The sequence below is a fragment of the Balaenoptera physalus genome (assembly GCF_965194825.1).
Source record: "Balaenoptera physalus genome assembly, chromosome: 5".
Taxonomy (NCBI): Eukaryota; Metazoa; Chordata; class Mammalia; order Artiodactyla; family Balaenopteridae; genus Balaenoptera; species Balaenoptera physalus.
Window position 1 is genome coordinate 64,466,949 of NC_138884.1, and position 26,930 is coordinate 64,493,878.

At 35.2% G+C, this 26,930-nt stretch overlaps 1 protein-coding gene and 2 pseudogenes across 7 annotated transcripts in view; all 3 read left to right on the top strand.

Annotated features, from left to right (window-relative positions):
* The window catches only part of CENPC (centromere protein C), an 89,012-nt gene extending 75,646 nt beyond the window's left edge, over window positions 1–13,366 (top strand). For 3 of the 5 annotated variants that reach the window (XM_082463758.1, XM_082463759.1, XM_082463761.1), the window contains 6 exons: window positions 3,182–3,286; window positions 4,081–4,209; window positions 4,802–4,897; window positions 6,592–6,746; window positions 11,875–11,965; window positions 13,148–13,366. In XM_082463758.1, the coding sequence (XP_082319884.1) occupies window positions 3,182–3,286; window positions 4,081–4,209; window positions 4,802–4,897; window positions 6,592–6,746; window positions 11,875–11,965; window positions 13,148–13,218 (647 nt within the window). In that variant the 3' untranslated portion in view covers window positions 13,219–13,366. The remainder of the gene's footprint in view (window positions 1–3,181; window positions 3,287–4,080; window positions 4,210–4,801; window positions 4,898–6,591; window positions 6,747–11,874; window positions 11,966–13,147) is intronic. The other 2 variants (XM_082463762.1, XM_082463760.1) reach the window with 2 other exon arrangements.
* A 110-nt stretch (window positions 13,367–13,476) lies between these two features.
* Window positions 13,477–18,675, top strand: LOC309661831 (large ribosomal subunit protein uL1 pseudogene; annotated as a pseudogene). The gene has a single exon. The product of its transcript is annotated as a large ribosomal subunit protein uL1 pseudogene (transcript).
* A 5-nt stretch (window positions 18,676–18,680) lies between these two features.
* LOC309661829 (N-acylneuraminate-9-phosphatase pseudogene) lies at window positions 18,681–21,959 on the top strand (annotated as a pseudogene). Its single transcript has one exon. The product of its transcript is annotated as an N-acylneuraminate-9-phosphatase pseudogene (transcript).
* Window positions 21,960–26,930: the final 4,971 nt, after the last annotated feature.

Consider the following 26,930-nt stretch of genomic DNA (forward strand, 5'->3'; position numbering starts at 1 on the left):
AGATGCCCAACATCACTAATCATTAGAGAAATGCAAATCAAAACTACAATGAGATATCACCTCACACCAGTCAGAATGGCCATCATCACAAAATCTACAAACATAAAATGCTGGAGAGGGTGTGGAGAAAAGGGAACCCTCTTGCACTGTTGGTGGGAGCGTAAATTGATACAGCCACTATCGTGAACAGAATGGAGGTTCCTTAAAAAACTAAAAACAGAACTACCATATGACCCAGCAATCCCACTACTGGTCACATACCTGAGAAAACCACAATTCAAAAAGAGTCATGTACCACAGTGTTCATTGCTGCACTATTTACAATAGCCAGGATATGGAAGCAACCTAAGTGTCCATCAAGAGATGAACGGGTAAAGAAGATGTGGCATATATATATATATATATACACACACAATGGAATATTACTCAGCCATAAAAAGAAATGAAATTGAGTTATTTGTAGTGAGGTGGATGGACTTAGAGTCTGTCATACAGAATGAAGTAAGTCAGAAAGAGAAAAATACCGTATGCTAACACACATATATTGAATCTAAAAAAAAAATGATTTTGATGAACCTAGAGGCAGGACAGGAATATTGACACAGACATAGAGAATGGACTTGAGGACACGGGGAGGGAGAAGGGTAAGCTGGGACGAAGTGAGAGAGTAACATTAACATATATACACTATGAAATGTAAAATAGATAGCTAGTGGGAAGCAGCTGCATAGCACAGCGAGATCAGCTCAGTGCTTTGTGACCACCTTGATGGGTGGGATAGGGAGGGTGGGAGGGAGGCGCAAGAGGGAGGGGATATGGGGATATATGTATACTTATAGCTAATTCACCTTGTTATACAGTAGGTACTAACACAACATTGTAAAGCAGTTATACTCCAATAAAGATGGTAAAAAAAAAAAGAAATGTATTAAAATCCTTTGTTTTAACTAGCCAGGATATCTTTCTGATAATTGAATTTATTTTGCAGATAATGCAAGATTAAGTTTAGCATCCTCTGTAAAATATCCATGTAAGGTAATCTAACCAAGTATCATATAAGTCAGAACTGAGTTCAAAGAGAGGAAACAGTGCTGAGGAATGATTCTCAATATATGTGGTTAAATTTAAACAATGTATATTTGTTTTCTGTTGCTGTGTACCAGATTACTACAAATTTAGTTGTTTAGACAACACACATTATTATCCCTTGGTTTCCGTGGGTCAGGAGCTCAGGCACAAATTAGCTGGGTCCTCTGTTCAAGGGTTTCACAGGCTGCAGTTGAAAGTTTCAGCCTGGGCCATGGTCTTACCGGAGGCTCTAGGTCCTGTTAACCACCACAAGCTCATGTAGTTATTAGCAGAATTCAGTTCCTTGGAATTGTAGGACTGAGGTACATGTTTTCTTGGTGGCTGTGAGCCATGGGCCACTACTCTTGACTTCTAGGGGTCACCTGCAGTTCCTTGTCGCATGACCCTTTTCGTAGACCCTTAACAGTATGGCAGCTTGCTTCTCCAAAGTGAGCAAGGAAGAATTTTTCTCTCCTTCTGCTAGATAGTGTCTTATATGTATAATCATGATGTAATCACAGAAGTGACTTCCCATTGCTTTTGCCATATTCTGTTGAGTGTGTCATAGGTTCCACATGTATCCTAGGGAAGGGGATTATATAAAGGTGTGTCTCATTGCTCACACCTTAGGATGTGTCTACTACTTAGTGCTAATATGATTGGGGATTTATAAGTACTAAGTAAGGATTTTTGCAATGATAGCTTGAAATCCACACTATCTTAACAAAACTTGGTGTGGTGGGGAGGAGAGTAGGAGTGGAAGAGGGGTAATAAAAGTAGTCTAAAAGTTTCATTTTACTAAATGAGAAAAAGGAGAAGATAACATCTTGGTAGGGGATATAGTTTTTAATATAATGATGGAGAAATGAGTATGACTGTTGAGTGTCAGGAATGGGAAGGTAACCAATATTAGAGTGAAAAAGCACAGTAAACTTTGAAATGACCAAGGTTTGGGGTGTGGGGGAAGAAATGGTATTCTGACTAAACCAGTGAGAATGAGAGAAAAAAAGAATCACTGATGTAAAATAACCTGTAAATATAAAGTAAAATGGAAGAAATAAATAGATGTATATTACTTGTTATACTAAATAAGTGTGAATGGATTGAATTCCTCTAGTAAGATAGAGACTATCAGATTTGGGTAAACAATACAAACTTACCTATGTGTTTATAAGAAACACTTAAAACAGGTTTTAAAATAGAAGATTATCAAAGAATTAAGTAGGCTAATATAAACAGAAAGAAAATAGTAGTGTATTTTTAATATTAGGTGAATTGAAATTTAAGGTTAAAAGTACGAACAGGATGAAGGACTTGTAATAATAAAATTAGCACTTTATGAAGAAGATAGAAAAATCATAAACTATTATGTACCAAACAACCTAGCAACTAAAATGTATAAAGGAAAAAAACTAAGAAAAAGCAAGGAGATTTTAATTTTAACAATAGAGTTAGACTGGGAGATTTTGTTAAACCACTTTCAGAATTGGACAACTCCAGCAAACCAGAAGTAAGTAAGAACATAGGAAGTTGATTATGTAGCCAACAAACTTAGTATATAGAACTTTGCATTGTTCAGATAAAATGAGTAGATATGTGTGTATACACACAAACACATGTATACATAACCACCCCTGATTTATAAATTTCCTATTGTGGAACATTTAGGAGGTTTTCAGTTTGCTTTTTGCTTTTTCTTGTCTGTTTCTATTATGAACAGTACTGCCATGAATGTTCTTAACACCTATATCTTTGCCCATTTTTGTGAATATTTTGCAAACTCATTTTCTAAAAATGAAATTTCTACGTCAAAGAGTATTACAATTATAGGTATTGTCAAATTGTCATCAATCAGTTTACATTTCCACCTACAATATATGAGAATTCCAGTGTACCTTTAACATCATTAACCATGAATGTTACCATGTTTTTAAATCTTTTCCAATCTAGTAGCTTGGCATTTCTTTAATAGCACAAATATGTCTTAAAATTTGTTTTTCTAGTGTTTTGTCTAGAAGCATTTGTGCTCTAGAAAGTAATATCAATCTTTTCACTGCAGAGTATCATCCAACTAAACATATATGTGCATTTTTTGTCTGATGTCTTTTTACAGTATTGCCCTCCAACACACCAAATGTTCGCAGGACCGTGAGAACACGATCAAAACCTTTGGAATACTGGCGAGGGGAGCGAATAGATTATCAAGGAAGGCCATCTGGTAAAATTTATGCTTTAGTGTCTCAAAATAATAATAATGATAATTGCTACAATTTATTTAGGTACATTACGTGCCAAGTACTGTCTTATGTATTTACATACATTACCTTATTTAATCATCATCCTCCAAAAATGTGACAAGAATAGATTCAAGTCCAGATTTCTCTGATTACTATAGAGATGCTGATTTGTTTTCTTTTTGGTAGCAATTTGAGGTGAGCATGTGGCTTGATAGAGTGTTATTATTTTTATACTACCTAGCAAGGTTTTTAATTGCATAAAATGAAGCATTAGATCAGAACATGAGAAAATTATAACTGTCAAAGATTAAGTATTCCCCATTATTATTCTCATTCCGTTTTCTTATATTTTTCTACAAAAATTGTAGAGGGTGGGTAAGAAAGTATAGTGAGTGTTATCTTAAAGTTATTTCCTTTCTCTTGATGTATATTTCTGAGCCAAAGGACTAAACTGATGTGGATTACTATAAATAGTTCATTGCTGATCTTTGTGGTCTTTGTTTTTTACACTTCCACTGATGACTTGATTTCAAGCAACAGAGATCATTCAGTCGTGTTTCATCAGTGCTTCTAGATTTAGGACAGTTAGAGACATAAGTGAAATTGGTTGCTATTTGTGTTGTTTGAATTTTTAACTGTAGAGTGTGGTAAAACTAGTATTCTTTGGTACTTTGAAAGGAAATGTGCTGTATTAATTTAATGAGTTTTGTTTCAAGATTTTCACTTTGCCAGGTATGATAATTTACCTTTTTTTTTTTTTTTGGTTAAATTTCAGGAGGATTTGTGATTGGTGGAATACTGTCCCCAGACAAAGTATCATCTAAAAGGAAAGCAAAAGGAAACTTGGGAAGAGTCAATACAATAGTTAATAGGAAAAGGATCTGTCTTGATAATGATGAAAGAAGTATGAACTTATTCCTTATTTTAAATAACAGTGCTTTGAGAAATAGCTCTTTGCAAATTTTGAAATATATCTCTAAAAGCTTCAGATATACTACTACTTCAGGGTGAATTATCTTTTTAACGTCCCCTTTTTTTTTCAGATTTTGAAAGTAAACTAATTTTATTCTTTTAAAAAAATCATTAATAGCAGCGTGTAAAACATTTCCACCTGAGTAAATTGCCCTGTCAAATGAAGCTTATCTTTTCCATGCTCGAATTATGGTTAAAATAAACATTTTAAAGAATTCTTTTTAAAGGGTATTATATACTTCAGCTCTCTTAGAGAATATGAAAAACACCATTTAACTTCTTGATGATGCAAGAGTTCAAAAGTTGTCAGAAAATAAGAAGTTTAGGATGTTTGCCTCTGTGGTAAATCATTGTGATTTTTGAATTTTTGTTTATCAAAGTGGTCATTGATAAACAGGAAAAAAGATATGCCTCTGGCAGTTTTCCTTTACAACTTGTCGATAGCTCTATTTCATACTAGATTTTTTTTAATGGAAAAGAATTTTAACTAAGTAGTTAGTATTTCAGTGGTATTTCTTTTACAGAGAATAAATTCATGGTAAATCTGAATACACCTCTGGGAGATCCTTTGCAGCCAACGAGGGTAAAGGACCCAGAAACACGAGAGATTATTCTTATGGGTAAGATCAGGGTTGATATTGAGAATACTTAATTTAACAACTAGTAAGGACAGACTGTTTGTTTGAAGTCTGGCTTGTCTGCTTTCCCTTTCTCTCCCCAGATCTTTCAGAGCCAAAGTCTAGTAGAGAGTCTAATTCAAATAAGCAGCCTGTATGAGGACTACACTAGGGGAATTGATGGCAGACAACCTCCAGGGTACATACAGTACCATGCATTTGTCCTCTGTGATACAAGTGCTACCATCAGGAGTGTTGCCTCCACCAATAGGGTCCAGGCCTTCTTTGACCAGGAGGACACAAGCAGACAGGGGCTGTTCATGGGGAACTGTAGCAAGTTAACTGGCAGACTCCCGGATACACTCTTACTGTGAGACCAGATGGGGATTGTGGCAGGATTTAGACAGCCTTTGGTGCTGTGAGATGCCAATATTGGTATCTGGGGCATAAAACCTTTCTGGAGATGACTAGCAAGGGCATCAGTCAGCCAAACAAATGCCACGCTGAACCTTAAGGCTGGTACAGGGTCCTAGAAGCCTCCTCCTGTACTTAATAGGCATTAAACATTTAGTGTCTAGGACAACATGGGAGGTCCCAAGGGATGGGCTATAGAGTGGTGGGGTTAAGTAGGGGACACTCAGCTATTTACCAACCAGGGAGTATATACATACAGGAAATATTTAAATGTTTTAACAACTGTTATGACTGTACCAGTGAGTACTTGGGACTATTTATCCCAAGTGAGAGGACAGATATCTCAAACCAGAGAGGCAGTATTTACACTTAAAATTTTGACTGTGGCATAGGTTCCATTTGATATCTTAAGTAGCAGAGTTATTTCTATATTCCAGATTGTTTATTTGGCAACAGAGGTAGAAGCACAGAGAATTTTGTTTAGTGAAGTGTCTTAACTAAAAACATTGCTATACTGTATCAGGTTAAAAAAGTTGTGAGTGTTGTCAAGAATTCATCACTTTTTGTTTCTTGAGCCTATGTATTTTCTATATCCTGTAGTCTGTGGGAGTACAGTCAGAAGCTGATGATAGAAAAATGTATTAATTATAGGTCTGGAAAAGATTGTAAGTAAAAGGGAAATTAAAAAGTGATATAGTAATTTGTGAGCTACAGTTAGAACTCTGGTTACTTAGAGGCTTTACCTGATAAATAAAAATCTTGTTATTTAATAATCAGTCAAGCAAGCACAAAGGAATTTATTGACATGATGATGATACATTTGTATTGTGGCTATGTTAAACTTTTTAAAGATAGGAATCCTTTCTTGTCTCTTAGCTGATTTTGTTTTCTGTCTGAGCTATTATGGGAAAAATAGTAATACTACCATTGTTATTATTAATAGCCAAAACTTACCTAATGCTTACTTTGTGCCAGTGTTTTAAATACTTTACACACTTTAAGTCATTTGATATTCACAACTCTAACATAGTTGAAGTATTATTATCCCATTTTATAGAAAAGAAAATGTAGGCACAAATAGAGAGGATAAGCAACTTGGCTATGGTCACACAGCTTGTAAGACAGAGATAGGATCTGACCTGTGGCATTCTAGCTCCAGAGTCAGTGATATTAATCACATCTATCTTTCTGAGGCAGGTTTATGTCTATATATGTGTGTATATGCTGTATAAGAGAAATGTCATTGCTATTACTTTGTACTTATATTAATTTTTTTCCCTTAGATCTTGTAAGGCCACGAGATACATACCAATTTTGTGTTGAACATGGTGAGTTGAAAGTATATAAAACATTGGATACACCATTTTTTTCTACTGGAAAATTGATATTAGGACCACATCAAGAAAAGGGAAAGCAGCATGTAGGCCTAGACACATTGGTGAGTGTATTTTTCCATATATTTATGTTTTGCTCTTGGCACAACTCTGATTTGTTGGACTTGATGAAGCGTTAAAAATGCTATTTCCTCAGAAATGATATATGATTACTATAGTGCACAGATAATTTTTTAGTTGTTTTCATCTGTTTAAAGTCAGTCAACCAATGGCTGTTTAAAAGTACTTGTTCTGTGCATAGCAGTGTAGCCTTGAGATTCAGAAGTTTAGGGAATGGTCTTTACTTAAAAGAATCCTTGAAATTAGGTTTGCAAACAAATCATTAGAATTTTAGAGCTGGAGGGGATTATTGAGATTAAGTGTAACAGCAGATTGAGGACTGGGAGCTAGTTGCTTCAATAAGTATTAAAGAATATATTACTGTATATAGCAGTATTATTGGCTGAAGTTACATTTCAGGAAACTATGAAATCATGGTTCAAAACAGTTCTTTTTACTGATAAAATGAAAGTAAGCCCAAAAAGGAGAAACAGAAAGAGCATCAGGACCCTTCAGTTTATATTAACTAAGAAGGGCAAATCAAGGCAGGGAAAGGAAAAGATACACATAAGAGTAAAAGAATAATTTATTGCTACATCAGTATAGTATGTAGAATCCAGATCTAAAGTATTTAAAAATATTCTTTAATCCAATCTTAAAATGTCATAAATCTCCAGGTGGTATTAAAAGAGTAAATATAACATATTAAACTAACTAAAGTAATAGATAATCCCTGTGTAATCATTAAGGAACAATTAATAATGAAAATAAGCATTATGAAATATCATTGAACTAACTGTAGTTACCCATTAAGCTATAATGCCTTTATTCCTTTAAAAAAGGAATATTGAATAGTAAATGTTTGGAAGTGTTTAACCTGTCTAACATTCAAAGGAATCCATACTAAAAATAAAGGATACTTTATAATTACTGAGTTAGTAGAAATTAATGGAAAACTGTTTGTAGACTTTCACCTATGAATGTCATTTCAGAATTTTTTCCTAGGAAAATAAAAGCTAGGGAAGCTGAACATACGTAGCTCTTTATTTTAACATAGACAGTAATTGCAAAAATTGGAAACCACTGAAATGTGTGCTGCAGGAAAAAAATGGTTATATTTATATTTTGACTTAGTAATAAGATAAACCATTATATATGATAATCAGTTATATAGCACTTACATGTTCCAGGTGCTATACTAAACATTTTTATATTAATGTAAGTATATTATTTTGCAGAAGAGCCATATAGGAACACCTTTAGGATAAACATTTAAGGAAACTGCAAGGTAGAAAATTCTTTTTATTTTTTTCTGAGTAGAAATTAAAAATGAAAATGACAGAACCTTGAAGGAACTATAGAAAATAACATGTCAGTAGGTGATTATAGTTTATTTTTGTTTCTTCTAAATATTGCCTTTAACTTTTTATAATGAAAACTAGACTTAAAGGTTTTTTTAATAACAAGGGGAGTATTTTTACAGTTTTAAAAAATGAAGCACACTTTTAAATATATGCTTTTGAGAAACAAAAGGGCAAGATGGAGAACCAGCATAAGCCATTAACTCTTTCTTTCAAACTCAGGTCTAGATAATGAGTAAGAGAGAAAGTAGCAGTGGTAGATTTGTTAAATTCAAACCACAGAAGAATGAACAAATTAACTATGGGAGTTTGTTGTGGAGCTCTCCTAGAAAACAAAAGGGTATTAAGAAATGGGAAATATTGGGACTTCCCAGGTTATCCATTGGTTAAGAATCTGCATTCCAATGCAGCAGATGCAGGTTCAATCCCTGGTTGGGGAACTAAGATCCCACATGCCACGGGGCAACTAAGCCCGTGCGCCACAGCTAGAGAGAAGCCTGCGCATTGCACCGAAGAGCCTGCGCACTGCAGTGAAGGATCCCACATGCGGCAACTAAGACCCGATGCAGCCAAATAAATAAATAAATAAATAAATAAATAAATAAATTTTTTTTTAAAAAAAAGAAATGGAAAATATTAAAGTTAAGTGATGTGGAAGACCAGTCAAAAACCAGAAGAGAGAAAAAACCCAAATAGATCACAAGGTAGAAATATATGAAAAACTAGACAATAATTGTTCCAGAGGTAAAAAATCAAAAAAGTAATAGCAACACACTTAAAGGAACCAGAGTTCCTTAGGAAATGTCTGATTCCAGGCCTGGGACTGAGCTTGGAATATTTATCATACCTGATGGCAGACTATCAAAGACCATTAGGATTGGGTCATAAGGTCTCAGGATCCAACTTGAAGATGCTCTCTCTGCACAAAGATGTGAAAACTTGAGTATCAGTAAGAATAACTTCATTGGATTGATACACATCAATTATATCTAAATCCATGAATTTGTAAGGCTACTACAAAAAGAAAAACTTAATTCATCACTGTCGGAGAATTCTAGGAAGCCAACTCACTTTGACAAATATGGTAAGTAAAGGAAAATAATTAAATATTTATTCTGCTGTTCTTATATAAACTGTACTACTAGGTAATCAAATAATAGATGAGGGGAAGTTTATCCTTTTTAGAAATAGTCCAATTAATAAATGAAGAATGAATGTTAGAATGGACTGTTACCATTTTACAACACCCAATAAACTATTGGTTCTAGCATCACTGTCTACTAACATCTAAAAAGAACACAACCAGACTTTATGTGCCTCCTGATGGAAGAATACAACACTGTCTATGAAGTAGTCTTGCCTTCCCCACCTTCTTTAAAAAAAAACAAAACAAAACCCACACACAACACCACCTGAAGTTAAGTCCTTAGATCTAACCACCAATTTACAGGAAATAAAGAATAGCAGACTTTTCAGATGACAACCTGGTGTTGTAATAAGCAAAATCCAGCTGTGTAAAGATTTTTAAAACAAATTTTCCTGCTTGATTTCTTTAATAAATAAGGTGCAAGGAATAAAAAAGACAACCACGTGGAATGTATAGAGATCAGGGTCCTCAACCATGGCACTATTGACATTTTGGACTCAATAATTCTTTGTTGTAGGGAGGCTATCCTGTGCACTGTAAGAGGTTTAGAAGCAATCCTGGCCTCTACGCACTAGATTCCAGTAGTACCCCTCTAGTTGTGAGAATTAAAAATGTTCCCAGACATTGCCAGTTGTCCCCTGAGGGACAAAATCACCCCCAAATTGAAAACCACTCAATAGATTGAGTGCTTTAAAAGATAGATCAAGCACTGACCATATGTGACTTATTTGGATCCCAATTCAAACAAACCCTTAAAAATAAGACATTGAAGAGACAACTGGAAATTTGAATATTGACTGGGTGTTTAACACTAAATATTCGTTTATTTTTATGTGTGACAACAGTGTTGTCATGTTTTAAAAAAGGACTTTGGTCTTTTAGTACACATTGAAATATTTACAGATGGTTTATGATGCTGGGCATTTATTTCAAAATAATACAGAATGGGGGAATCAGACTTTGAAAAGAGCAGGGTATAAGGGTTCAATATTTATTTGTGGGAGTTCATCATTCTATTTTTGTGTATTTCAAAAGCATTCTTAGTAAAATGTTTGCAGAAATGGGGAGAGGTGTGTGTAGAGAGCCAAACTGAATAGATAAGGAAAAAACATCTAGAAATACATGCTTGACTTTCTGGGTAGTGTGTGTGTTCCTTTTTTTAGGCAAATTTTTTTGGATGTAATAAATATATTTATTTTATTAAATTATAAAAATACCTTTAGAACCACTTTAAGAACTTTTTTTCCATTGAGAGAGTATATTGTAGTGGCTAAGAACATGGATTCTGGAATCAAAGTACCTGAATTCAAATTCCAGCTCTTCCATTTACATTGTGACCTTGGAAAGTTACACTTCTCTGTGCCTCATTTTCTTCATCTGTGAAAAGCTATTAAAATAGTACTATCTCATTGGTAGATGCATACATTAAATGAGTAAAAATGAAGTGCTTAGAACAGTGGCTGGCATGGGGTAAGTGCTGGATAAGTGCTAGCTGCTCTCGTTTTTCTGGTATTTTAGGCTCATTTTACAAAAGTGGTAAGAGAAAAAGGAGGAGGAGGCATAATTCTCTGAGACAAAATATTCTTGATGGCTGAATCTCAGAATTTGAATCTCAAAGTTTGAAGACCCTACATTTTGTATTTAGTTGTCAAAAAAACAGGTCATTGCCAGGTGCTATCTATATATAAAATGTAGAATTTGCTGTGTTTGAATATGGAAGCCTCTATGACTGAGCACTATATTTATCCTCTTTTACTTTCTTAATGTTGATGCTTGTTTAAATGTCCTTTTTTTTTTGCTTTTTGCTCTCTCTTTGATTCATCAGTCAGATTAAGTTACATATACCAAGCATGTAACCTTTAAAGAGGTGTACATAAAACCTAGCTATTTTTCTAGTATAGCTAAGTGATATTCTTTACAATGGTTCTGAATTTTCATAAACTGGTAAATAATAAGGAAGAACAAAAGAAATTTTTTCCTGTACTAGTTTTCTATTACTGCTTTAACAAATTACCACAAATTTAAACAGCTCTCATTTATTATCTCACAGTTACGTAGGTTAGAAATCAGGTGGGCTTGGCTGAGTACTCTGTTTAGAGTATCACTAGGCTGGAATCTAGGTGAGAGATCTGTATTCCTCTCTGAAGGCTTTTAGAATGAATCTGTTTCAAATTCATTCAGGTTGTTGGCAGAATTCAGTTTCACGTGGTTGTAGGGCTGAGGTTCCTGTTTCCTCACTGGCTGTTGGCTGGGGTGTCTAGAAATAGTCTACACTCCTTGACTTATGGCTCTCTTATCTTCAGTGCCAGCAACAGTGAAAGCCCTTTTCATGCTTCAAATTTCTCTGACTTCTCCTCTGCTTCATCTCTCGTCTGCTTCCAGTAGGAAAATTGTCCACTTTCAAGTAAGGTTTATGTAATTAGATTGGGCCCATTTAGGTAATCCAGGATAATCTCACCATCTCGAGGTCTCCTTTGCCATGTGATATAACAAATTGTGGAGATTAGAGCATGGATATCTTTGGAGGGCTGTTATTCTGCCTACCACATTTACTTTAAGTTTCTTTGGAGTGTAGTTGTTGTGGTGTTACAATTTGAAATGAGATTTTAATTTTTAATTTTACAGATTTTTTATGTTGACTTTGGTGACCTTTTATGTACCTTACACGAAACACCTTATGTAATAACAACTGGAGATTCATTCTATGTTCCTTCAGGTAAGAATAATTAAAAACCTTTTCTTTCGCATAGTTGAATACTTATATAGTTGCTCATGAGCACCATCAAAATGGAAGCCACAGTGGTCAAAATGAAGCATGATGTGACTGATGCCAAAGAAGTTTGGTGCATATTTTCTTTGAATTTTTTTTATTAGATAAGTATATCAGTGTTTTGGTACATGAAAATTGAATGAGTTGCTAATTGCTGAATATAAAACTAGAAGATACGTTGTATCCAGAGTAGAAAGAAAATTATTCCCCTATGTTATCTCAAATACATTATGTAGTCAAACAATTTTTAGTTGGTTATTTTAAACATACAGAATAGTGTGCTTCGTCAGCTATTAGAGCATAAGTCTTTGGAGATAGGAATTTTAATTTGTTCATTTGTTCATTCGTTTATTCATTCAACAAATGTGATTGAGAGTCTACCAAGCATTGCTCTAAGAGTGTGGGATACATAAAAAAATCCCTGCCCTCATGGAGCTTACATTCTAATGGAAGGAGACAATAATAATAGCTGTATTTATATAGTCCTTTGTATATGCCAACACTGTTGTGAACACAAACAAATGAATATAACAAAACAGAATCAGACTCATAGATACAGAGAACAAACTAGTGGTTACCAGTGGGGAGAGGGGTAGAGGGAAGGGGCAAGATAGGGGAAGAGGAATAGAGGTACAAACTACAAGGTATAAAATAAGTAAGATACAAGGATGTAATGTATAGCACAGGGAATACAGAAAATATTTTATAATAACTTTAAATGGAGTATGATCTATAAAAATAATTGAATCACTGTTGTATACCTGAAACTAATATAACATTGTAAATCACCTATACTTCAATTAAAAAAAACCAAAAAAAAAAACACCCCAAAACATGATTGGGTTCAGAGGGAGATTTTTTTTCCTATCTGCACCCTTGTCTAATTTGTTTTTGCATTCATTATCAAAATGATGTGAAACTTACATTGTTTTAAGCTTTATCTGGATCACAGGTGGTCCTTGGATTTTTCAGTTCATGGAATTAAATAAGAGTTATTTGACATTAGATGATTTTTTTTTAATTTGATACTATATATTGTAATAGGTCTTAGTGATGACTAAACATTTAATCAAAAGGAAATGATTCCTATGGAAATAATTTTTAATTTTCTTATCACTTTATTTCTAGGTAATTATTACAACATCAAAAATCTCCTGAATGAGGAAAGTGTTCTTCTTTTTACACAGATAAAAAGTTGAAAGATGAAGCAAAGTTTAAATATGTGTGTATATATATATTTACATACATACATATAAAACACATTGTGTAGTTGAGATGTTGTAATTATTTGTAATGTTTTAAAATATTCAGGGTTGTGTACTTGTTTCAATAAACATTTCAAACTTCCATATGTATCTTCTAATTTTTCCACGAATATACACGTAGCCTGTAGTGATACCCATATTCATAGTATTTTAATAACATGAAAGGAATACCAAAATCACTGCTCCCAGTGATATACAGGCATACCTTGGAGAGGTTGTGGGTTTGATTCCAGACCACCACAATAAAGTGAATATTGCAATAAAGTAAGTCAAGAATTTTTTGATTTCCCAGTGCATATAAAAGTTACGTTTACACTGTACTGTCATCTGTTAGGTGTGCAGTAGCTTTATGTCTAAAAATTAATGCATATAGCTTCATTTAAGAAATACTTTATTGCTAAAAAATGCTAACCATCATTGATACCTTCAGTGAGTCATAATCTTTTTGCTGGTGGAGGGTCTTGCCTTGAGGTTGATGGCTGCTGACTCATCAGGGTGGAGGTTGCTGAAAGTTGGGGTGGCTATGGCAATTTAAAAAAATAAGACAATAGCTTTTTTCTGGTTATTGCGGTATGAGGCACCATGAGCAGCAAAGTCTCCCGCAACACCCTGTACAAGGCAGTGTGGAAAGTCCTGCACGGGAACCAGTGCAAGCGCCGGAAGGTTTTGGAGATGGTGGAGCTAAAGATCAGCCTGAAGAACTATGACCTCAGAAGGACAAACCCTTCTCAGCACCGTCAGGCTTAAGTCCACTCTCTGTCCCAAGTTCTCCATATGTGTTTTGGGGGACCAGCAGCATTGTGATGAGGCCAAGGCTGTGGATAATCTCCCACATGGGCATTGAGGTGTTGAAGAAACTCAACAAGAATAAGAAACTTGTCAAGAAGATGGCCAAGAAGTATGATGCCTTTTTGGCTCCAGAGTCTGTGATCAAGCAGATCCCATGAATCCTGGGCCCAGGCCTGAATAATTCTGGCAAGTTCCCTTCCTTGCTGACCCACAATGAGAACATGGTGACCAAAGTTGATGAGGTGAAGTCCATGATCAAGTTCCAGATGAAGGAAGTGCTGTATCTGACAGAGGCTGTTGCCCACGTGAAGATGACAGATGATGAGCTGGTGTACAGCATCCACTTAGCTGTTAACTTCCTGGTGTCATTGCTCAAGAAAAATTGGCAGAACGTACAGGCTTTGTACATTAAGAGCACCATGGGCAAGCCCCAGCACCTATACTAAGGCACAGCTTAATAAACCATACTGCCACCGGTAAAAAAAAAAAAAAAAGACAACAATGATCAATTGCTGCATCTATTGACTTCCTTTCACAAATGATTTCTCTGTAGCATGCAATGCTGTTTGATAGCATTTTAAGTACAGTAGAACTTCTTTCAAAATTGGAGTCAGCCCTCTCAAACCCTGCTGCTGCTTTATCAACTATAAAATTCTAAATCCTTTGTCATCGTTTCAACAGTCTTGTCATTTCTACAGTCTTTCCAACATCTTCACCAGGTATAAATTCCATTTCAAGAAACAGCTTTCTTTGTTCATCCTTAAGAAGCAACTCCTGATCTGTTAAAGTTTTATTAGGGTATTGTAGCAATTGTCACATCTGCAGACTCCACTTCTGATTCTAGTTCTCTTATTATTTCCACCACATCTTAAGTTCCTTCCTCCACTGTAGTCTTGAACCACTCAAAGTCATCCAAGGGTTGTAATCAACTTCTTCCAGACTCCTGTGTTCATGTCAATATTTTGACTGCTTCCCACAAATCATGAATGTTCTTAATGGCATCTAGAATGTTGAATCCTTTCCAGAAGGTTTTTGAATTACTTTGCTAGATCCATCGGAGGAATCACTATCTATGGCAGCTATAGCCTCCTGAACTATATTTCTTAACTAATAGACTTGAAAGTCAAAATTACTCCTTGATCCATGGGCTTCAGAATGGATGTTGTGTTAGGAGGCACATGAAAACAACATTAATCTCATTGTGCATGTCCAGTAGAGCTCTTGGGTGACCAGGTGCGTTGTCAGTGAGCTGTGATATTTTGAAAGGAATCATTTTTTTTCTGAGCAGTAGTTCTCAACAGTGGGCTTAACATACTCAGAAAACCATGTTGTAAACAGATGTGCTGTCATCTGGGCTTTGTTGTTCCATTTATATAGAGAGTACAAGCAGAGTAAATTCAGCATAATTCTTAAGGGCCCTAGGATTTTTGGAATGGTAAATGAGCATTGGCTTCAACTTAAAGTCACCAGCTGTCTTTCCCCCTAAAGAGAGTCAGCCTGTCCTCTGAAACTAAAGCTAGACATTGACTTCTCCTCTCTAGCTATGAGTCTTAGATGGCATTTTTCCCAATATAAGCCTCTTTTGTCTACACTGAAAATCTGTTGGCTTAGTGTAGCCACCTTCATGAATTATCTTAGCTAGATCTTCTTTATAACTTGCTGCAGCTTCTACATCAGTACTTGCTTCACCTTGCACTTTTATGTTATGGAAGCAGTTTCTTTCCTTAAACTTCATGAATCAACCTCTGCTGGCTTCAGACTTCTGCAGCTTCCTTACCTCTCTCAGCCTTCATAGAATTGAAGAGTGTTAGAGCCTTGCTCTGGTCTAGGCTTTGTCTTAAGAGGATGCTGTGGCTGGTTTGATCTTCCGTCCAGAACACTAAAACTTCTTCCATGTCAATAAGGCTCTTTCACTTTCTTATCATTCATATGTTCACTAGAGTAGCACTTTTAATTTCCTTCAAGAATTTTTCCTTATCTTGGCTATTGTGAGTTATGCTGTAATGAACATAGGAGTGCAGATATCTCTTCTAGGTACTGATTTCATTTCCTTTGGATATATATGCAAAAGAGGGATTACTGAATTGTATGGTAGTTCTATTTTTAATTTTTTGAGGAACTTCCATACTGTTTTCCATAAAGGCTGTACCACTTTATATTTCCACCAACAGTGTAAAAGAGTTTCCATTTCTTCACATCTTCACTAGCACTTGTTATCGTTAACCCTTTTGATACTAGCCTTTCTAACAGATTTGAGGTGATAAGCCATTGTGGTTTTGATTTGCATTTCCCTGATGATTAGTGATGATGAGCATCTTTTCATTTACCTGCTGGCCCTTTGTAATGTCTTTTTTGGAAAATGATCTCAGTTATATATGAAGTCTAAAAAAATCACATTCATAGAAGCAGAGAATAGAGCAGTGGTTACCAGGGGTGGGGAGGTGGAGGAAATGGGGAGATGGTTGCTCAGAGGGTAGAAAGTTGTAGTTATGTAGGATAAATAAGTTCTAGAGTCCTAATGTACAACATGATGACTATAATTAATACTCTATTGTATACTGGAAATTTGCTAAGAGTAGATTTCAAGTGATCGCACCACATACAACACACACACATGGAAAACTGTGTGAGGAGATGGGTATGCTAATTAGCTTGACTGTAGTAATCATTTCACTAAGTATATCAAAACATGCTGTACACCAAGCATTCCAGTCTAACTCAGAAATGATGCATGCACAGGGTGGACTTGAGAGAGCATGGCAAAAAGTGAAAGCCAAGGGGGACTTGAGAACTGGCTGCAATGTTGAATATATCCCCCATCTCACACAGAGAACAGTTAGCAGAGGGTAGAAGGCTTATAGACTCAAAGTGTGTGATGTTAACTTCTGTCCAAATCATTAGCTGACTATTAAGCTGTTCAGAGACAGAGGCTACCCCTGGGGAGCCAGGATAAAAATTGAAATAAAGAATTTGAAAAAATGAGCAGAGACAGCTGGTAGCTCCACATCACAGGCCAATAGATTCCACAGTTTGAGTACGGGCAAGATGATAAAATAAAAAACACTCCTTAGATGTAAAACACAGTCTAGAGTTGCTATAATAAATTACCTAAAATGTCCAGTTTTCAACCAAAAATTATTAGACATGCAAAGAAATAGAAAAGTGTGAAACGTACTAAGGGAAAAAATCAGCAGCTAATGGAAACTGAGTCTGTATGGGCCTAGATGTTAGATTCGCAAATACTTCAATCAGGAATTAATAGACAAGCTCAAAGAATTAAAGGTAAAAACGTTAAAAATGAGTCAACAGGGCTTCCCTGGTGGCGCAGTGGTTAAGAATCTGCCTGCCAATGCAGGGGACACGGGTTTGAGCCCTGGTCTGGGAAGATCCCACATGCCGTGGAGCAACTAAGCCCGTGAGCCACAACTACTGAGCCTGTGCGTCTGGAGGCCTGTGCTCCGCAACGGGAGAGGCCGCGACAGTGAGAGGCCCGTGCACCGCGATGAAGAGTGGCCCCCACTTGCCGCAACTAGAGAAAGCCCTCACACAGAAACAAAGACCCAACACAGCCAAAAATAAATTAATTTAAAAAAAAATGAGTCAACAGAAAAAAATATGTAAATTATATATATAATCTACAGAGAAATATAGACTATAAAAAATAACCAAATTTGAATTCTAGAGTTACAAAGCATGACTGAATTAAAAATAAAAATTATTAGATGGACTCAGCAAATTTGAGGTAGCAGAGATCATTTGAAGATAAATCAATAGAAAGTATACAAAGAATTTTAAAAGATTGAAAAAATGAACAGAACCCTAAAGACCTGTGATACAATGACAAGCATTCCAACATGTATAAAGGGAGTTGGCAAAGGACAGGAGAGAAAGAGAAGAGGAGACAAAATTTTTGAACAATAGCTCCAAACTTCCCAAAGTTGATTAAAAACATTAACATTTAGATGCAAATAGCTCACCCAATCACTAGTAGGGTAAGTAAAAAGAGCACCATAACTAGAAACAACATAGTCAAAATGATAAAAGACAACTCCTCAAAGGAGCCAGAGAAAATGACTCATCACATAGAAGGGAACAATAATATGTTTAACAATGGACTTCTTATCAGAAATGATGGAGGATAGAAGATAACGGAATGACACAGTCAAAGTGCTGGAACAAAAGAAACTAAACCCAGAATTGTATATCAAGTGGAACATTCATTCAGAAATGAAGTCAAAATGAAAATAGGTATAAAAAAAATTGAGAGAATTTGTTGCTAATAGACCTAACCTGTAAGAAATACTGAAGTTCTTAAGGCTGAAAAGAAACACACCTGATGATAAGTTAGATACACAGGGTGGAATGAAGAGTATCAAAGGTATTAAATATAAAAGATTGGTTATATGTTTTCTCTTAATTGAAAAGATAATTCAAAGCAATAATTGTAACACCAACTTGTTGGGATATATAAATACACAAATATATACATATTATAATCTACACAGCAATGATAGCACAGATTAAAAGGGGAAAAGAAATGAAGCTACATAGATGCAAAGTTGCTATATTTTTACCAAAATGAAGTTGGCGGTGACCTGACAGAGACTAGGATAAATTTAACATGAATATAGAAATATCTACAGCAGCCATTAAAGTAATAACTCAAAAGATACAAATTCAGGAGTTGGTGTGCCATGCAGGCAACAGTGGCATGGGGCTGAGCCAGGTGTGGGCTGTCTTCTTCGACCTGGACAACATACTTATCGACATGCCCAGGGTGAGTCGGAAGGGCATGTTGAAGGTGATAAAGCTCTTACAATCAAAATACCATTTCAAAGAAGAGGCTGAAGTCATCTGTGACAAAGTTCAAATTAAACTCAGCAAAGAATGTTTTCATCCTTCTAATACATGCATTACTGACCTCAGGACTTTACAATGGGAAGAAGCAATCCAGGAAACCAAAGGTGGTGCAGCCAATAGGAAACTGACTGAAGGATGTTATTTTCTGTGGAAATCTACATATTTACAGCATATGACACTAGCAGATGTCAAAGCCATGTTTACTGAACTTCAAAAGGAGGTCTGCCTACTTTTATTAACAAATGGAGAAAGACAGACCCAGAGGGAGATCGAGGCTTGTGCCTGTCTGTCCTATTTTGATGCTATTGTTGTAGATGGAGAGCAGAAAGAGGAGAAACCAGCACCTTCCATATTTTATTACTCCTGTGATCTCCTCGGAGTACAGCCTGGGGACTGCGTGATGGTTGGTGACACACTAGAAACCTATATTTAAGAAAGCCTCAATGCAGGGCTGAAGGCAACAGTCTGCAAAGATAAAAATGGAATGGAGCCATTGAAGTCATCCCCCATGCCACATTATATAGTTTCTTCTGTGCTAGAGTTGCCTGCTCTCTTACAAAGGGTAGACTACAAAGTCAGTATGTCAGCTTAAAGCACAGAAAGGGTTATGCTTATGAATTTTAGGGTCAAATTACAGGGTTTGAACTAAGAAAAGTTAAGGCATTCTGTACACTATGACCCAGTTCTAAGAATAATTATACTTGTGTAATGGCCAACCAACCATTGACTGGTATTTATATCTGAAAATCCAGTGTACATTAATACAAGTTGATTTTAGTAGTGTAATCCAGAAAACTTGAAGTATATTTGTTAATCTGTGGCTTGAGATTTTTTTTTTTTAAATTGTTATTAATCTTTTAGCATCTTGGATCTATGAAGATACTAAGGAGGATAACATATATGGATGCGCAAATGTAGATTTTATGTTTTGGCTTAAAAAGATATTTTTTAAAAATAGGTATTCTAAAATATGTATAATAGAGATTTATTAGAGCAGTTGGACCTGGTTAATATGAAATAAGTACCAAGTCACATGCAAATCAAAGCATATTTCATAGTGAAATTATTTTTGTATTTTCTGTTTTTAAAACGTACCATATTTTTGCCTACTTTGAATGTATACTTATGAATTTAATTTTTCTGCATTACCTTTGGGGTAGTGTAATTTTCCTATGGTGTGTACATGACCAATAAATTCCTCCAGTAAAAATCAGCATATGGTGCTCCTTTTCCGTTACATTTTCCCATCTTTCCAGAGTGAGCTTATAGGTTCCTGTTAGTCTTTACCTTTTATGGAAGTACTGTTACTATCTTTTCCCAGGTATACAAGTGGTTTGAGGGACTAGTCTGTCTTGCTGTGGATGAGTACAAGCCACGTGGCACCAGAAGTCATTTTCCTTCTGTGGCCACATCAGAGAGGAATTGCCTTGGTGAGGCCTAATCATGCTGCACCCCATCTATTGCCTACGGACTGAATAGCTTCACCCATATGATGAAAACCAATAGAAAATTAGGTTTTGCTATGAACCATTTCCAGAGTGCCTTTTAATACTTGACTGGCTCTTTTTGGTGTTACCATCTGCCTTAAATCTCCTGTTTTTCAAATTTTGGGAACTATGTGATTGTTTCACAAATTTCTATATCCATTTCAGGGCTTGCTTTGAGCTTACTAATTAATGACTCCATAGTGAGGCATCTTGCAACTAGAAAAATTTCTCAAGAACATTAGCTAGAAAGTCTCATGATATCACGAACCAAACTTAGAGTACTATGGTTAATTAAAGAAAAAAGAAATAATGTTTGGATTGTTTTTTGGTAGGGTTTTTTTTTTTAACTTTTGTATGGGAAACTACTAATGTAAAATGTTAGATTGTTGGGATAGCTATGGTTCCTTCAAGTATCGTACCAAGAACAGGATTCTCTGCCATTGTGCATATGTCTTTTGTGCTTACTTCTCATTCTTAATTTTTTAAAATGTGATTGTGCCTTTGACTGTCCAGGGTGTTGTTGCTCTGAAGCTGAATGTGTGTGAACAGGGAATGTTTGTGTATAGCTCTATGAGGTGCGGTGCCCATGTGATCTCAATTATATTGTAGCTGTTTTTAAAATTGTTAAGTTGGAGAATCTTGCAGAAAAATAGTTGTGTGCATGATTTCTCTAGTGGACTGATGTGTGATGCTGAGGGCTTGTCCTTTCAGCTCTCCCGCAGGACAGGTCTAGGCATGGCATGTTCATTATGCTCCCTGAGAAGGTTCATTGCTCCAAGATAATAGGAGTAGATCTCAACACAAGAACACCTAGGATGTTAAGTGAGCACTTCTTCAGCAAAAGTGATCTGGGAGGGATGAAAGAATTGAGTTTCCTTGTCTTCAGTTTGTATTCTAGACAGTGCAGTAATGCAATATTACATTCCATTTGCACCGTTTCTAAGTGAAGAACTTTGTGGTTTTCTGCCTTCTGAGTGGGATGTCACAGAAGATATTAAGAAATCTTGGAATAGACTTATTCTTTTATTAATAATGTTTTTTTAAGAATAATATTTCTTAAAATTAAAAAAATGATGTAACAGGAAAAAAAATACAAATTCAGAATATTTAAAATGGTACACTAAAAAGATTGTCTAACCCAAAATAAGGCAGGGAAGAATAAAGGAATAACAACAAAACCCCATGAGACATACAGAAAACAAAAAGGAAAATGGGAGATATGAATCCAATCTTAACCAATATTTGCATTAAATGTGAATGGATTAAACACTGTAATCAAAAGGCAAAGACTGTTAGACTGGATTTTTAAAATTCAAGATCCAAGCATGTATAAGAGCCATTTTTAATTCAAAGACACAATAGGTTGAATGTAACATGACAGAAAAAGATCTACTGGTGTACCATGTTTTATTGTACTTCACTTTACTGTGCTTTGCGTGTTACATTTTTTTACAAATTGAAGGTTCGTGACAACCTTTTGTTGAATAAGTCTATCAGCATTATTTTCCCAACAGGTTGTTTTTAAACTAAGGTATGTACATTTTTTTTAAAAATTTATTTATTTGTTTATTTATGGCTGTGTTGGGTCTTCGTTTCTGTGCGAGGGCTTTCTCCAGTTGCGGCGAGCGGGGCCACTCTTCATCGCAGTGCGCGGGCCTCTCACTATCGCGGCCTCTCTTGCTGCGGAGCACAGGCTCCAGATGCGCAGGCTCAGTAATTGTGGCTCACGGGCCCAGTTGCTCCGCGCCATGTGGGACCCTCCCAGACCAGGGCTCGAACCCGCGTCCCCTGCATTGGCAGGCAGACTCTCAACCACTGCACCACCAGGGAAGCCCTGGTATGTACATTTTTAAAAACCATAATGCTGGGCTTCCCTGGTGGTGCAGTGGTTGAGAATCTGCCTGCCAATGCAGGGGACACGGGTTTGAGCCCTGGTCTGGGAAGATCCCACATGCCGCGGAGCGGCTAGGCCCGTGAGCCACAATTGCTGAGCCTGCACGTCTGGAGCCTGTGCTCCGCAGCAAGAGAGGCTGCGATAGTGAGAGGCCCGCGCACCACGATGAAGAGTGGCCCCCACTTGCTGCAACTAGAGGAAGCCCTCACACAGAAACGAAGACCCAATACAGCCATAGATAAAATAAATTAATTAATTTAAAAAAAAACCATAATGCTATTGCACACTTAATCTACTATAGTATGGTGAAAACATGACTTTTATATGCACTGGGAAACCAAAAAAGTCACGTGACTTACATGCTCGCTTTATTGTAAATTTGCTTCATTGTGGTGGTCTGGAACTGAACCTACCATATCTCTGAGGTATGCCTGTACCAGAAAAACAGTAAATAAAAGACAGCTTAAGTGGCTATAGTAATATCAGAGAAATAGACATTAATATGAAAATATTACAAAGTGATATTTCATAATGATAAAAGGGTCAATACAGCAATAAAATATAACAACAATAAATGAATATGAACCTAACAATACAGTCTCAAAATATATGAAGTCAAAATTGGCAGATTTAAAAAAGAAATAGATATTCAACAGAATGAGTTATCAATATTTCTATCCATAATGGAAAGAAAAACTACACAGAAAATCAGTAAGAATATAGAAGACTTAAACAATACAGTCAACCAACTCTTTCTAATAGATAACAGAATATTCTACCCAACAACAGACAACATATTTGTTTCTAATACACATGGAACATTCTCCAAGATCATACTGTGGATTATCAAACAATCTAGATAAATGTTAAAGTATTGAAGTGTACAAAGTGTCCACATCAGGGGATGGCAAATAACACCTACAGGCTGAATCCAGCTCACTGCATTTTGTATATAAAGTTTTATTGAAACATAACCACATTTATTCATTTACCTATTGTCTGTGGCTGCTTTCATGTTTCAACAGCAGAACTGAGAAGTTGCAATAGAAACCACATGGCTGTCAAAGGCTAAAATTGTGGAAAAACTTAGCAAATCTCTGACTTAGTAATCAACACAGCGAAACAAATTTGGGGAACTCTCAAATAGTTGGAGTTTATAAGAGACACTTCAAAATAACCAATGGGTTATTTAATTTAAGATATTAGAAAATGGCTTAAATTAAGCAAAACCAAAAATGGCATATTAAGATGCAGCTTTAAATGGTTGAATTAGAAAGGAAGAAATTTTACAATAATCTAAGCATCCAGCTTAAGAAGCTAGATAAAGAAGAGCAAATAACACCAAAGTATGCAGAACACAGTAAATTATAAAGACCAGATCAAAAATCGGTGAAATATTAGAAACAAAAAGACAGTAGAGAAAAATAAGTGAAACCAAAAGTTAATCATTTTGAAAGAACAACAAAGCTGATAAAAGCTTAGCAAGAATGAACAAGAAAAAAAGAAAAATAATTATATATCATAATCTGTGCTCCAGATACTGTACTAAGCATTTTTGTATTAACTTAAGCATGTTTTATGTCAAATCTCAAGAAAATTGTTGAAGGAGAAGATATTATAAACTTTATGCAAATCAAGTTGAACATTTAGATATAGGCAAATTCAAAACTAAATTTATCAAAACTAAAGAGATAAGAAATCTGAATACTGTGATACTTATTAAAGAAGTTAAAACCATAATTAAACGTCTTCCCATAATGCAAACTCCAGGCCTGGATGATGTTACTGGTACGTCTTTCTACCGTTTGAGAAGGAAATACTATCAATCTTTTATAAACTCTTCCAGAGATTACCAAAAGAATGAATAGTTTCTAACTCATTTTATAAGGCCTGTATACCTTGATACCACCACTTGACAATGTTGTAATAAAGAAAACCACAGATAAATATTCCCTCAGGGACCTAGATACACAAAAAATTCTTAAAATATCAAGAGATTGAATACAGCAATATATAAATAGAATAGTACATCATGACAAAGTGGGCTTTATTCCAGAAATGCAGGGGAGATCAAAATTTGAAAAAACTGTACTTCACCAAGTGCTGAATTATAAATGAGAAAACCATATGATCATTTTAATAGACACAGATAAATAGATTCTTGATTTTAAAAAGAGAACTCAGCAAACTAGAAATGCAAAGAACTTCCTCAGTCTAATAAAGGAATTTTTTTTAAGTTTACAGCCAACATTGCACTTTAAGGTGAAATGAATGCCATTAACGGTGGCCACAAAGCAGGATCGCTATTCTCCCTGTTTCTATTCAATACTTTGCTGGATGTCCTAGCCAGTACAAGTCAAGAAAAAGAAATATAAAGCATAAAGATTGAAAGGAAAAGTCAAAATGTCTGTATTCACAGGTGTGATGGTATATATAGAATACATTCATAGAAAATCTTAAGCAATCTTAAAAAAAGAAGTGATAACTAGTGAATTTAGCAAGATCATAGAATAAAAGTTAAATATATAAAAATCACTTGTACTTCTAGATATCAGCAAAAAAAACTTTGAAAAATGAAATTAGAGAAATAATATAATTTACCATAGCATCAAAAAACATGCAGTGCTTACCAATAAATTTAACAAAAGATGAACATCTCTATTTTGAAATTATAAAATAAGACCAAGAGAAATATAAGATATAAATAAATGAAGAGATATATCATGTTCACTGAAGTGTACATAATGCTGGTTTAGATGAGAATTCTTCCCAAATTGACCTAAAGATCAATGCAATCCCAATCAACATCCCAGCAGGCTATTTACATAGTAGATATTGAGAAGCTAATTCTAAAATTTATATGCAAATTCAAAGAACCTACAATACAATTGGCAAAACAATCTTGAAAATCTTGAACAAAATTAGAAGACTCACAGAGTCTTTTTAATAAAGACAACTGGATGTCCATATAGGATAAAAACTGATCTTGACCCCAACCTGACACTATACAAAAGAAACTAATTCAAGATGGATCATATAACATAAAACATAAAAGCTAAACATAACATAAAATAAAGCTTATCTTCATAAACAGATATTTCAAACCTACTTGGAATGGCTAAAATTAAAGACTGATAACACCAAATGTCAACAAGGGTGTGAAGCAAATGCAATTCACATAATTTGCTGGTGGGAAATGACTTTGGAAAAGTGTTTGGCGGTTTATCATAACATTAACCATATACTTTAACCTAGCAATTCCATCATAGGTATCAACCCAAGAGAAACAAAAGCATATGTCCATTTATAAACTTGACAAGAATATTCATAGTAGCTATTCATAATAGCTCAAAACAGAAAACAACCCAAATGTCCATCCAGAGGAAAATAAAGTGATATGTTCATATGGAATACCACTCAACAATAAAACACGAATGAACAACTGATAGACATACCATGGTGCATGAATATTAGCCATTGTGCTGAGTGAAAGATTTTATGAGTCCATTTGTATAAAGTTCTAGAACAAATAAAACCTATCTACAGTGATAAATAGAATAGTGGCCCAAGGGATGGAAGTGGCGTTGACAGGAAAAGACTTGAACAGAACAGGAGTGACAAAAATTTTGTGGGTTACTTAGGTGTAAGATGTACTTGTCAATAACTCATTGAACTGTACTTATGCATTTGACTGTAAATTATATCAATAAAATAAATGCTTCACTTTAAAAAAAATCAAGCCATTGCAGATGACTGAGCAAAATTCTGGCCAGTCTAAGTAAAGATGGAAATACATCCAGTCATATAACTCTTAACTTGGGAAAGTAAGTATACCAGTTTCTCTAATGATTAAAAAAATTTATTCATATACCAAGCTCTATAACTTCTTTTGGAGACATTGAAGAATATAGTGGAAAATGGCCTAGCAAGTTTCACATGAAAAGTAATACATTTGCATTGATTTTTAAAATAAGAGCAAAATTTAAAGCATACTGTTGAATTATAATTCTGACAAATGGAACGAAGATTTTCTGGTTCATATGAGGATATTTAAAATAACTTCAGGAATAGCTGCTAGCAGTTCGTTTCTGACATTTAACTATTTTCTCCCCTAAAACTCTTTAGTTTTCTACATATTTTTAGTACATCTGGTAACATTAAGAAGAAAGCCTTAGTTATTCTCTAATGATCTTTCACACTGACTCTCCTTTTAAGAATGATGGGTTCTAAGCAGAAGCATTACTGTGAAACCTACAGGTTTCAGAGAGGGCATGGCCCTGCCTACACTTTGACTGCAGACTGTTAGCCTCCAGAATTGTGAGACAATACATTTTTCTTGTTTTAAGCCACTTAGTTTGTACTATTTTGTTACCACAGCCCAAGGAAAGTAATATAGATGTACCTTTTACCGTAGTTCTCTGTTGAATTATTTTGATTAATGACTCTAATATTTAGAAAAGATTTTTTAATGAATGGACATATTAATCAGATCTCTTCTGACAAAGAGATGTTCTATTCAGTATATACAGTAGAATATTACTCAGTCTTTAAAAAGAAGATCCTGCCATTTGTGATAATATAGATGAACCTGGACTATATTATGCTAAGTAAAATAA